Genomic DNA, 14283 nt, shown 5'->3' with positions numbered 1-14283 from the left:
ACAGTACACAAAATTAGAATATATTGTCGGTACATGAAAAAAACAAAACTAGTCCCTCAGTCTATTCAGCAAAAAGTGTATTTAAAGACTCACAGATGTTCACATGTACCTTCTTAGCAATGCTTTCAAGGTTTGCCTCCCTCTCTAGCGAAATGCTCTCCAGCATAGGCTAACTACTGCTAGGGGTTGCTCTTTCTGCAGTACTAGTGCTAGCTGTCATGGTCTCTGATCATTGGTGAGCTCAAGACCACAAAAAAAAATTAAAATTACAGGATAAAGGACTGTGGTAAAGAACTGTAACTCCTCTTCATCTTCTGCTTTTACACCACTGGCTACATCATCCTCGTTACTTCACTACCACTGATTTCTCAACAAGATACTGATTTATTCAATTAGACCTTTCTAAAGAATTCTGACAAATATTCAGCATAAGGTACACCTATATCATCACTGCATCTCCTACCCCTGTACAAATACAAACAATAAAGTTCTCATTCCAATTTATAAATTTCTCTCACCTACACTAAGAAATTAAAACAAGTTTTCACAGACACCAGATACAGATTCTACAGTTACAAAAAAACCCCAAATGCTGCATCAACAGATAAAGAAGATATTCTTGTATATATGCCTGAAAGATGAGAATCCTACAGCTTCATTTTATGCAGCGTATAAATTACAGGCATAGATTAACCTCACTACTTCCTTCAACTTCCCTGGCAAGATTCTCAACATAATTAAAGTTCAGTTTAGCCTTTGAACTTGGCCACTGCCTTGTGAGTGATAGAGATCTGCAAGATAGCCGTATTCTGAATTAATGATTTTCAAGCTCTGAACTTAGTTGTAATAAATCCTTTTGGGGGAAAATTAAAATAAAGATGTTGAAGGCCATATTAGACACAATCCTCCTATATACTGACAGAAAGAAGTCTTGTAAAAACCAGTAAATTTGGCGACCTTTGCTTTTTGTTATACACATTCAGAATTATTCAACTATTACATTTGTTCTCTTAGACAGGTGAGTTCTGCTATACACGGTCCTTGTACAGATGACACAGGTCCAACAGGACAAAACAATCCATATCCTTCCTCCTGTTAAACTATTTTAGCAGACACTTAAGGGTTGTTTAGTGTCTGATACACTTTCTTTACGTACATTCCCTTTGTTGTCCTTCAAGTAACATTAACTATGAAATCAACTACATTTTCCACTAACAGATTCTTCAAGCAAGTACAACCAGTCCCATTCACATATCACAGAGGACCCCTACCACATATAATTCTCTGTTCAGTGGAGCATCTGGTGATACTCATTGATTTTTTTCCAAGCTGCCTACCGCTTCATTGAGGAATAAGCCTGATAAAAGACTTCATGCCAACAGAGAGAAAGAAGGGAAAAAAAAAAAAAGGGGGGGGGGGGGGGGGAACTCACAAAAAGCTGCTATAAATAACTGTTAATCAACACAGCTTGCGTTACTGCTAAACATCCAGAGACTCTGACAGCATTAATTCCATTTTTGCTCATCTTTTCTGAGACTTTTTTTCGATACTTGGTAGGGTACATGCATCCCCACTGGATGTTAGCACACGATATTTTACTTTGAAGTAAACTCTGTAGACCATCAGAATTCCCTGGTGTTCAGCCTGGGAGGGACAGAGGCACAGGTTAATAAGCTGTCATTCTTCTATATGGCAAAGGATTCCCTACATTAGAAGTGCTTCCAATATACAGCAGCTACAGCCCATCCCAAAGACAGAAATTTCTTCTAAGTGAAGGTGCCAGTTATTTTTAAAGCTGGTGCTCTTAATCCACTACAAGGACTCTAAATTTACCTTTTTAATATCATTATAGACTTAGAGCTGATCCCAACCTGCAAGCAGCAACACACAGGACAAAAAAGAACTTAAAATCAGGATAGGCTCTAGATCTCTCGTTTGACATACTGACACACTGAACAGCCATCCTTTAATCCCTAATTCTCTAACCCTTTCAGCTCCACACTATTTAAGTGCCTAGCTTTTAATTGGATTAAAGCCAAAAAAGTACCACTGCAGTTTTCTCACTCTATCCTTGAAATGCAGACTTGTTTTAAACACACTTCTATAGGTTTAAAACCCCTTTTCCTTCAAGATCTTTTTAATTTTCTGCCAGGTACAGAACTTCTCTGGCACTCTTTTCTACAACAGTCAGAAATCTGACTAGGAGCAATTACAAAATAATTGGATACCAGTAATTCAGCCTTGCTTGGCCTTCTTGCACATTATGTATCCTACTGGGGGGGAAAAAAAAAAAAAAAATCAGAACAGTACCATTTTATCCAAAATCCAAACCAAAACCCAAATCAGACTCCTAAACATTACTACATCGCTACAAGATGCCTCACTGCTTTCACGCCACGCCAAATTATAAACATGCTCCATCTTTCACATCAGTCTGACCTTTGCACTGTTTTCAATGACTTGAAGACTCAGGATGCAGGTAACTAACTCTACATGCAATACTTTAAAAAAAAAGTTAATTTTTTTCCCTCAAATTAAACACACAGTGATTTGATTAAAATATTTTAAGTGGCCTATGTTTAAAAATATTTTTAATTTCACTCATTTTTCACTTGTAATATAGTAAGATTTTTAAGCTTTATTCTCCCATTTTCTCAGCTGATCTCAAAACTAAGCTGTCATTGACAAAACCACCCAAATCAATTCTAACTAGCAACTTCTCCAGCTTTATTGACACTTTTTAGCATTAAGAAACAAGCACGAATGCCTGATCTATAGCAATTAAAGTCTTTTGATGCTCTAGGCAACAAAGGTAAAGATGACTAGAAATCAAACCCTAATAATTAGGAATGCTGCATAAGAGGACGACAAAACAGGTCAAAACTTGCCTTCATGCCAGAATTAGTCAGCTAAGGCGCCCATTATTGTCTAATTTCTTCCAGATTTGTTTATTCCCCCCACATGGCATTTTTTCTTACCAGGAAGCAAGATGTGAAGCCATCTATTAATGCAGCAGCCAAATATTATCCTGTAGGCAAACAGTTTCATTACAGGAGCCAGATACTTGGAAAAAAAGCTGGAAGGTAAAGAAAATAGGTGGGGTAGATTTTGAGCAGTTTTAAAATCAACGTGTGTTGTTTGATTAAATTCATATTTTGAAATAATTAAAACTGATTTTACTATAGCAATAGTAAATCCACGTGAAGACTCTGCTCACAGCTACATCATTACTATGCTATAACTTAATGTTCGTGGGAAACCCCTTACTCGCCTATGGGCAGGACAGATAAACCAGGAGAAAACTCGTGAGGGTATTTTCCAAAATAACGAAGCCTGCGCTGTGCCATGTTTCCTGCGATATGGTTTGAATTAAGTGTTTTCCATCCAGCTCTGCAGCAGCTTTCGGCAGCTTTATTGCCAGCACACGGGGGGGCGCCGGGCCCCTCGCCGCAGGGGGCGGGGCGGAGCGGCTGGGCAGGGCTGGGCGCGGCCCCTCCGCCCCGCCCCGCAGCGCAGCGCGCCCCCTGCCGGCCGGCCGCCTCCCTCCGCACGGAAGCACCGAAGGCCGCCCAGGGAACGTACCGCGTTGCTCAGCAACCAGGGGGTTTGCTTGGGAAAACAAAGGCCGCTCCCCAAGATAAAATTACCCTCGATGTATTGCAAATTTGGGTCCTGGTCTGCTTGACCCACTAATCCTCTGACACGGAGTTAGGCTAGAATAGTTAAAATGGATGCCTTTAACCCCGTGCCACCACTACCGCTTATGCTTACATGCTAAATTGTTCGATGTGGTTTTACTTCTTGCTCCTCTGTACTTCAAGACGCAAAAAAACATCTCATCCTATAGTGCAAAATGTAAATCTTCCTGGAAAGAAAAGTAGAGTCAAAGGAAACCTGACTGGGGAGCTTGCCTTATAGTGACAGCACAAGCACACAGCCTCCCAACTGGATTTTTGCCATCCTTAGTCATGCACAGCTGGTGTTTGCTCACTAAAATACTCTGTTCATAAACAAGCAATCTCTATCCTATTATTGCTGCCATCTATTAATTCAACTTGTTTCTACTATAATAAATCGTCTCTGGCCAGGCAGCCTTCATAAATAGTCATTCTAGCCTGAATATGAATCGTCCTGGCACAAAACCCAAAAATTCTTCCCAAGTGCTCCTAGGGGAGCACAGCGGACTACTGGTACATCAAAAGAACGAAAAGAATCAGCTGTCAAACTGAGCAAGCAATTAAAAAAATAGGACACAAGGGTAAAACTTTAAGTTATTTCCTAACACAAAACCAATACTGTATAAATTTATAGGTCTTGGTACAAGTCCAAGAGCTTACACAATTTTTCACTAATCCATCCACAACAGGTAACCTGGGGTACCAAAAGCCTCACAGTCCAGAAAGGGATAAGAAGCCACCCTGCTTGGTCCCCTGGCTTTGCAGCAAAAGCCAAAAGAGACCAAAATCAAAACTCCCCCAAAACCTACTTTGTCTTGGACGTGGTATCTAGGCATCTAAATGAAACCCTATCTTGAATTATTTACTCTGTCACCATGAGGTAAAAATATGCCAAACAGACTGAGCACCAGCATGCAAGACTTGAACTCCTGAATTCTAAGCCCAGCTCTGCCAACAACGCTGTGGGCTAATGACAATGTCCAAGGCTCTGTCAATGCCTTAATACTTCAGACCATCACTATAATAACTGGAAAAGCTTCCATAGTGAAAAAAAAAAATAAATCTAGCTATAGAAACCGTGGTGTTTTGTTTTTAACTACAGAAAGCAGACCTTTAAGAGAAGATGGAAGGAAGCTTTCTCTTATCAAGAGGACAAAAAAAAAATCCTTTATGCTTTGACTGTTAATCTTCTTCCACCTTATGACACTATCAAATAACAGTAAGATATCACAGCTGTTACTGAAAGCAGCAAGAATCTACTCTAATCCAGACTCCTCTGAAAGCATCTTCCACAGATCTCCCTCACCAGAAAACAGTTGTTCTTAGTAGCCTGTGACCTGTACAATCTTTGAAAAAGAACAACTTGAAAGATCAGATGACAACATTATTTTTTAAGTCATTTAGCTCCGTATATTACTTGCTTTGAAAAATCTAGTTACAAACATCGGACTTGTAACAGAAACAGACTGGATCTAATGATGGAAGCACAGACCAATTTATTGTCACACTGACCTATCTCTCTTCATAAGTACTTTCTTTCCTCCTTTAAACAGTACCTTGAGTTCAAGCATCAGTTTCTATATATCTGTATTTTGCTTATAAGAGACATAAAGACTGTCATGAAGTTGCAGGAGGGTGCTGAATCTCTGATCTACTAGCAGAATCATTACTGCTTCCTCAGAAAGAGATGTCCTTACAATAGCAACAAAGGGAAGGGAAACCATGGGAAGGTGATGCACAATCAGTAGTTATCAAAAGTAAAACTAAGAGGTCCATTAGTGCATACCTGAGGTCAAAGAAATTCACTGTAAACTTCATCAGGAGGCACCAATGGACTCTGTAAACTTAATTCTTTTTTCACCAAAACATATTTTTTTCACCATAACAAAACTGAACATTGTCATGGTCCCTACGATTCAGAGCACTGGACAACCCCAGCCTGGATCAAGGTCCCAGAGACACTTATTTCATAACCTTGACTCAAAAAACTGAAATCAATGGGAGTACACAAATGAACACACCATCAAATTCAAGCCCAAATGTTACACATAAACATGATGTATGCCACCATTATCTCAAAAAAAAAAAGCTATTAATGCATGAACAAACAAGACAGAGTTGGGTTTATTCAATACACCTTGATTCCATATTTTCTAGCCCGCAACTACATTAATGCACAATTTCACCATGGCAGCAGCTTGCGAACTTGTGACTGTTAGGTCAAGCAAGTCCCAGCTATTTCTTCCACTTCACCTGCTCTTCACTGATTAACATCCACCAGATGCTGGCCTCCAATTTTACACCACCACATAATCATAACATCAGAAATTACTAGCCTATTCTCTGTTTACTTAACTTTCTTGGCTCAATTTCATCTAAAATTATTTCTCAGTCCCTGACTTTCCGTATAACTCCAGCAACAATCTCCTCAATCATTCTAGATGATGGCCTCTCTTATTGGTGTGCTTTACAAGTGTTTTAATGGGCTACTGAAGTGCTGTATCACATTATTCTGTTTACAACCAGATGTTTAACTCCTAACAAAGGGCATAATCCCAAAACTTGTTTGTCAGAATTACTAAGAGATGCTTTATCTAAATATAAATTTAAACAATACACAAAACTGCATGTTTGAGAAGTATCGGGCACAATCCTAGAAACACTTAAGCTGGTACAGAAAGTTATGTGCAATTAGTTGACATGGTTTCCATGGAGCTACTCAATGACCGTGCCACAACACAGATAACATTGCAGGATCACATACATTTTCTAAAAGTATTACAGCAAACGCCATGTTTTAAAGTTAATTAGTAGGAAATATTCAAGCAGTTTTACTTTTCAAGATGACAGATTTTTCTCTGAAATCAAATTACTCCAGCAGCCTATTTAAAACACAGAATTAAAAACTGTGAAATATCAAGATCAGATGCCATACAAAACAAAACACATTTCATGTAACAGCTTTAAACACTCTCTTCCTACCAAGTATGACTGAGTTTATGGAAATTTTTTAAATCTTTTACAAAATTCCTACAGGAAATGTGCAGATTGCATGTAAACCTCACTCCTTCCACCTGTTTTTTTCTTTTACCGTAAGAAAAAGATGCTACATTTACCCCACTGAAGTACTTGAGGACACTTTGTATTTAATTAATGCTTTATGAGTACAAAACCTGCATTATACACCCTTACATAAGAAGTGAATCTTGCTTCTGAGTTTATCTCTGTGCCAATAAACCTGCACAATGGCACTACTCCCAGTTTATAGCAGCAGGTGGACATAATGAAGACCTGTTGTTTTTACACTTGAATGGTTCCCACTGTCTATTTATAGTCCAAGTAACAGTTTGAGCAATACCAAATTGGACAATGATGCTTTGTCACTCAAAAAAATATATTTCCAAGTTTTAGGGAAGGTATGTAGCTCCTTTTCCCCCCCCCCCCCTCAGCTGTTTATATATAAAAGTATTTTTACACATTAATTTCTCCAGGAAAAGTAAATCTTTAGAGCTTTAAAAAACTGATTTGGACGCCATCCAGCACTTACTCATGTTTTTTCCAAGTCAGTGCTCTGAAGTGATAGAATTTAATTATTTATTACGTGACTCCAAACTGCACAAACATCCTCAACTATGTCTACACATTGTTGTAGAATTGCAGTTGAACTCAAAAGATACACAAGGGAAAGGACACTGCCAAACCCAATAAAGGATGAGAACCAAGTCATTCATGGTACTGATAAAATACAAATAAATTAATATAAACTCAGAAGTCCATGAAAAACAAATAAAGAAATTAACTGTCAGAGTAAATACTTAGAATTAATGTATGTGACTGCCCTCAGCAGTAACCATTTTATTTATGATAGACATGCTTGTTTCAGATCAAAGCTGATAATGAGATGTTCACCTACCGAATCATTTGCTGCTAGGGCAAGGGCTATATTTACTGCAAGAAAGAAGAAGAAAAAAAATAATAAGTGCAAGAAAATTCAGTTCTAAATACTGAGTACATTATCATTACTAACAAGAGAAAATATAAGTATGTTACACTGACTTAACTATATTCATCATCTTGGTTTTTAGCTTCTTGCACCTCTACAGTCTTACTAGTTTAAGTGGCAGCAATACCCACATTTCAGTCCATGTCTGCTAGCAGACTAAAATTGCAGCTAATCTGCAAAAACTTGCAAACTCTTGAGTTTCTAGAGGACACTGCAAAATAAAAACACAATATAAGTATTATGCCAAAGCACAACATCAAGAAACAAAAGTTGAGGTACCCACCTGACTTGAAAAGTGGACACTGTACTATAAAACTGAAATAACCATACCACCAGTAACCTTCACCACAATCTGTAGTGAACTTTTTTAAAACTAGAAATCAGATAAGTATTGACCTCAACCATTAAAGTACAGGGACCAAAAAGATGACCATACCCCTTTTTCTGATTTCTTGTGATATATTAAACATGAATATTTTCTGGACAAAGGTACAATGCATGGTTTTCACTTCATTTTTATGTCAGAAAACAAAGTCTGCCCTGAAAGCATCTCTAACAACTAAGGAAACATTAAAAAAGGTGAAGCAACTAAAAAGACAATGAGTTGGTTTACAGTTTTTTACATTTCCACCAATACATAAAACCCGTAACTAAAAAGCATATGCAAGAAATGGTATCTTTTAATGGCTCACCAGCTTCAACTATGTAGGAAGACTTCCTAGAAATGTCACTATAACGACATAGTAATTGTAATAGTAATAGTAATCCAGGCAGTAACATGTCTTAAAAGAAAGAAAAAAAAAAAAAAAAAACCAAAAACCCCAAAACACGGAAAAAACCCCCAACACTCTTTCTTGGGTAACATCTTTTGCCTTCTTTACACATTGCTCTATGTCAGTCCACAGTGTCTTTTAAAAAAGGTAACTTGCAGTCAGCCTTGCTCTACTAGAAGAGTATGAAAGCATTGAGAACAAGCTGGGGAGCCAGATTTACAGCTTAAAAAACAGTATTGAGAAAGAGAAGTTCCTTTAAACAAAATGGTGAGGTGATTATCGCACAGCTCTCCCTAAGAAGCACACAGCCCCTGTTTGCTCCTAAGCTGACAAAGCATATAGATTTTATTCTCCAGTTTGCTACTTAAACAGATGCTTGATTAACCATTCCCTGAATCAATCAGAGGAAAATTCATCCTCTGAAATGTGGAAACCAATCTACAAATCACAGAAAAGGAAAACCAAGCAAACAAATGACCAAGGAAAAAAAAAAAAAAATCAACTGTAGTTCATGTCTGAAGAGGCACAAAGGAAACATCAAGTTACTCCACAGAGTCTTTAAACCATTTTATATAACTATTCTCTTCCTATACAATTATTAAATGTGAAAATTGAAGTATGATCCACAATGCTTCTTCAGTAAAGGATACTTGACTACTGAAGGGGAAAAGGGAGATAGTAGGAATAATATAGTGTGAAAACTTCAGGGGTTTAGCCAGGTATCTAAATGGACACCTCATGTTCTCTGTTAAATCCCAGCTGATTCTTGCACCCATTGTCTTTGTATTACCATCAGTTCCAAAAGGGCACTGAGATGTAGCATAGGACCTAACCTGACCCTAAATATTCATATTGCCCCTAACTATTAAGCTCCCATAACTAAGAGCACAGAAGAGCAGAGCAGATACATTCTAGAAACTCAATACAATTTTTTTTCATACTAATTTTTTTAAACTTCACAACAGGGTCTAAGAAAAATTACCATGGTATCTTGGCCCATGCTAAACAAGCCAACCAGTACCAAGAGTGATGCACAGGGAGATCCAACTTAGTCTTCTTGAAATCAGTACAAATCTGAGAAGGTTTATTAGTTTGGACTTTGTAACTCCCAAATCTGAACTGGCCCTAGGAATAGTACAGTTGAATTCTCAGAACACTGAGCTAACAATACAAGTAGAACTTCTTGGCCCAAAATCAGACATGTACGGAGCCAGCTGAGATTAACCATGTCATGGATGGAGACAATCTACATCATCAATAAAATACCTGTAGATAACCAAGATGAACTCTCCCTGAAAAATAACTTTCAATACTTACATGTCAATGTAAGTGGCATTTAGAAATAGAATAACCAGTTTATGACTATTTATCAGAATATTTTAACATGTAGAGAAGGCACAGAATCAAAAGACTACATTTTCTTGGAAACGAACCATGAACAAAACCATTACTGCCTTTGCCAAAGCCCAGACTTGTGTCTGGGTTGGTCAGGCAAATGGAAGGCTTTTGGCCTCTACCCTGAAAGGCTGAATTTCAATAATAGTACATCCTACATGCAGAATAAGAGCATGCAAGAAAAAAAAAAAAAAATCTACAGTTAGTAAGACTGAGAAAGTCAACACATGGTCAAATATACAAGCTCTCCCGAAAAATAATGAAAAATCTCAGCTCATTGGTCTTTGCTAAAAATGTCTGAAGGCCAAGGTAGTTGGCAGTATCAGTAGTTTTACTTTCCTCAAACCACAGGACTAACAAAACGTGAGCAAGAACGCCAGCCATTAATTTCATTCCACTTCCACAGCTGAAAACAGTAAGAGTTTCAATAACTTAGAAACTCCTTTTATTTCAAGACCACACTTGGAACTCTTCTTATGCCAGGATCAATTTTCTACAGTACTCTCATCTTCAGGGCAAGGCAAAGAAAGGGGGACAGAAAAGACAAAAAAAAACCCCAAACCAACCAAACAAAAAACCCGAACACAAACCACAACTTTGGCCAGATGGAGTAAATGCAGCAGACTGCTGGTAAAAGACAGAAACTTGACAGGAAAGAGACACAAAACAAACACACCAACACTTACACTAGGTAAACATAAAAACCCAACAACAAGCAACCAAAGTATTTAAATATGCATTGAAAAATATTTTCTTATTTTAATCATTGACTACAATGATTTCAGAAGACCAAAAAGTGCTAGAAGCAACAGAGAACACTATGAAAGCTGCAGGCAACAAACAGAGTTATTCAACAGGTTAAGGAATGGCCCCGACAAACCTGACCAGAATGCATAACAACTTGTCCTAAAACAGAGAACCAGAGTAATTGAAATATAAACACACTGGGGGAAAGAATACGAAGAGCCTTGACAGCCCTTCAGAGAGATGCAGACAATAAGACTTAGGTTATTTTCTATGGTGCTTTAGGAATGAGACGCGTGCTATTTTCCTTCCTTTTAAACTCCTGCTCTCATAATGAGCCAACAGAGCTGTCAGCAAACATATTCCCCACAAACCTCCATCATGAGAAACATAATTTTAAGTACGTTATCCAGCAATGATGCCATGCAATACTTTTGTTCGTACAAGTTACCTGATCTTCAGTTGTTCATCTCAACCATGACATTTATTGTTTTTAATAAAAATCTAATTACTTTTTCTTCTCAGTATCACAAATGAACACATTCATTAACAAAAGCCTGTCCAATACAACAACATTTGAATGATTCATTTACATCTCAACTCTCTTATTTAATGCTTGTTGAACCTTGATTTTTTTTTATTTTTAAATGCATGGGTACGCACTCCCACATCTAAGTATTATTTATACGTATGTCATCCTACATGTACAAATTACATACAGTTGCTAGTTAGCAGAATATAAATTAGCACATTTGCAAACATAAGGACGATAATCTGAATTTCCTGTTAAAATTATGCTCATTTTGTACACTGTTGATTTAAAAACAGATATTTGCTATTTCCAGTAACCTGAAACAACCACCATATGAATTATAACCATCAACTAAAAGGTAGATCATTAAGAAATACAAGTATCGATTGATTTGCATGTCTTTGTACATATATGCTACCCTATACATAGGATACACATATATGTAGAGAAAAAAATACTTTCCATTACTTTTTTTTTTACTACAGTTACTCTCACAACTGATATCTTATTTGTCTGTTCTAGTATTTATTAGACAGTTCTTTTCAAGCATGGCTGTAACACAAACCACAAAATGAGAAATCAAGAGCTACATCAATGTGTTATTCACAGCAAATAGAGATGAACAGCAGACAACATTCAACTAAAGGATGACTCTTTTCCAATCCAGATGCTAAGGAAGAGATCTTTAAAACAAATTTCTAACACTCTACAGACATCTTTTCAAAGAGATTTACCTTCAGTATCATCTTTGTTTAAAATCTGCAATACTGGTAACCCATGTACTATCTTGTTCTACCACCTATGGACTGCACAGTTTTGAGAGAAAAATTATTCAAAACCTAATGGTGGCCTGGAAGAAGAGTTCAAGGTGCTTCACCAGGCTGTGATCAATTCGCATGATTTATAACTAACTACTGTTTCACCTTTTGCTTATGAAATGCCTATACTAGTTGACAAAATTGGAGACCTATTTTTAAACTTTCCAAATATTAGCATCCTTTACAAAGCACTTAACTATGCTGACATAGCACAGAAGAGCATTGTGCAGGCACACCTACACTGCTAGGGAAGGAGGAACAGCATCACTGCACTGGGCGTATGATCCTGTCCACCTCAGCTTGCATCTCCTCTTCAGAGAGCAGACTGTCCCAGGACAGCGCTGCAGTATTATGAAGATACTAATTCAATACTGCCTGCTCGATTTGCAACTCATATGAAGCCAAAACCACGCAGATTCTCAATGGCTGCAATGGGACTTGACAGAGGCAAAGGTCTTTGTTAGTGGGATTAGTTAGACTCAGTTAGAAGGTAACGAATCAAGTGCCCAAATATTCCTTATGAAGTATTACAAAATGTGCAAAGTAAACAATAAAAAAATTAATAATCTTACCTGCTGTTGTTGATTTTCCAACTCCTCCTTTTCCAGAAGCACAGACCACCACCTGCTTAACTCCTTCTATGGGCTTCTGTTTCGGCAGCCCGCGTGACAGGATCCGGGCGCGTTTGTCCCTCAGAGCCTCATCCCTGGAGCCTGAGGACTAACAAAAACAGAGAGCAAGCAAATGCGTATGCACCAACCTTCAGTTTTCACAGAGAAAGCTGACAGGGAAGAACCCAACTGTGCACTGAGAGTTTCACTGCTGGTGCAAACCCAGGCCCTCCCAGGAAGGCCTGCTCCAGGGCAGGGGGCCTGCTGGAAAATAACCCCAGGGGGCATTTTGTTTAGACAGTTAAGTATTATGGATGTTAACACTGGAATGAAAAAAAGAAAAGGGCTTATGTTAAACCGAAACACCACTTAAAAAGTCGGAAGCTTTAAAAAGTAGGCTAGACCCAGCGGTCTTTTATGTTACAGTTGCTTCAAGCACGACAAATACGGCTAACGGCAAAGGGAAACCCCAGGTGCTGAGGCGCCGGTGAGGCACAAGCAGCTTTGCAGAGGGCTGCGTGTCCCCCAGCCGTGTCACAGGCACAGAGCAAGTGCCGGCTGACGGGCGCACGCCCCGCTTCGCAGCTCTTTCGGAAGGCGACACACCGCAGCGCTCCGCCACCCTGCGGGCCCCCGCAGCGGGACGGGCGGGATACAGCCCGGAGCCTGCCTCTCCACAGCGGCGTCCCACCTGCTGCCGGGCGGCCCGGTGCTGCTGCTCCCGACGCTACTGCCGCAGAACGGGCTCGGGTCCTGGCATCACCTTCCTCTGCTCGGGCCGGCCGATGCCCCACACCACTCCTATGCCCTGCAGCAACCGTATCCCCACGCCGCAAGGCAGATGCCGAACCGGCTGCGCCAGGACGCAGCCCGCCGGGGCACCCGGGCGGCTCCGGGCCACGGCGGCCCTCCTGCCTCCCACCGCGCCGCGGCTCCCGCCCAGGCGCACACACACCCCGACCCTCCGCGGCCGTCCCGCTCCCCTCCCGCCCCGGGACGGACCCGGCGCACAGCGGAGAGCTCACGCCTCACTCACCGCGGAGTCGGCAAACGGGGCGGCGAGCCCGTAGCCCGGGTCGCGCCGCGGCGCCGTGGGAGCCCTCCCGCCGCCGACGGGGAGGCGGGCGGCGCGTAGCGCCCAGCGCCAGGCGGGAGCCCCCATACCCGCCGCCGCCAGCGCCTCCCCCCGCCCGGGCGCGCTGAGATGGCGCCGTCTGGCTGCGCCGCGGCCCGCCCCTTGCGCCGCCTTGGGCCTCCCCTCCCCCGCTCGGCCCGAGCGCCAGCCCCTGCCGAGCCCGGGAGGCCCGGAGCCCCGGCCGCGGGGCTGAGGCTGGGCCGCCCCGGGTAGAGCCGACAGGTTCCTGGAGGTGGAGGGTGTTGCGCAGAGAGAACCTCGGTGGAGCAGGCCAAGGCCTTCCCGGGTAAAGTGCCGAGCGGTGGCACTGTGAGGCAGCAGCACCGAAGAGCAGCTCCTGTGAGAAAACTGGACCCAAGGGAAAAATCCTGGGTGACCGTATGCGTTAGGGATCGGTTTGGGGTTGCTCCTCGCAGTGTTGCACCTGTCCTCGCTGGCTCGTGGTGGGTTTTGTGGTGTTCACTGCGGCGCTCCCTCAGCCTCTCGGTGCCTCTTCACACCTTGGCCCGCAAAATGGTTGGTCAAGAGCTTGGTCCCTCCTGGGTTTGTGCCCTCTGCACATAGAACAAATATATTCCATTTCATCGTTTGGGTC

General features: G+C 41.0%; 1 protein-coding gene across 5 annotated transcripts in view; it reads right to left on the bottom strand.

Annotated features, from left to right (window-relative positions):
• Window positions 1–13751, bottom strand: part of NUBPL (nucleotide binding protein like) — a 159266-nt gene extending 145515 nt beyond the window's left edge. For 2 of the 5 annotated variants that reach the window (XM_037394038.1, XM_037394037.1), the window contains exons 1-3: window positions 13590–13747; window positions 12515–12662; window positions 7591–7625 (exon numbers count right to left, since the gene is read on the bottom strand). In XM_037394038.1, the coding sequence (XP_037249935.1) occupies window positions 7591–7625; window positions 12515–12662; window positions 13590–13715 (309 nt within the window). In that variant the 5' untranslated portion in view covers window positions 13716–13747. Of the gene's footprint in view, window positions 1–7590; window positions 7626–12514; window positions 12663–13589 lie in introns of all 5 variants that reach the window. The other 3 variants (XM_037394035.1, XM_037394036.1, XM_037394039.1) reach the window with 3 other exon arrangements.
• Between the last annotated feature and the right edge of the window lie 532 nt (window positions 13752–14283).

This window comes from Falco rusticolus, chromosome 7 (genome assembly GCF_015220075.1).
Source record: "Falco rusticolus isolate bFalRus1 chromosome 7, bFalRus1.pri, whole genome shotgun sequence".
In the NCBI taxonomy this organism is placed as follows: domain Eukaryota; kingdom Metazoa; phylum Chordata; class Aves; order Falconiformes; family Falconidae; genus Falco; species Falco rusticolus.
Note: the sequence above shows the minus strand (reverse complement) of the source record. Positions and strands in the feature narration are given on the sequence as shown.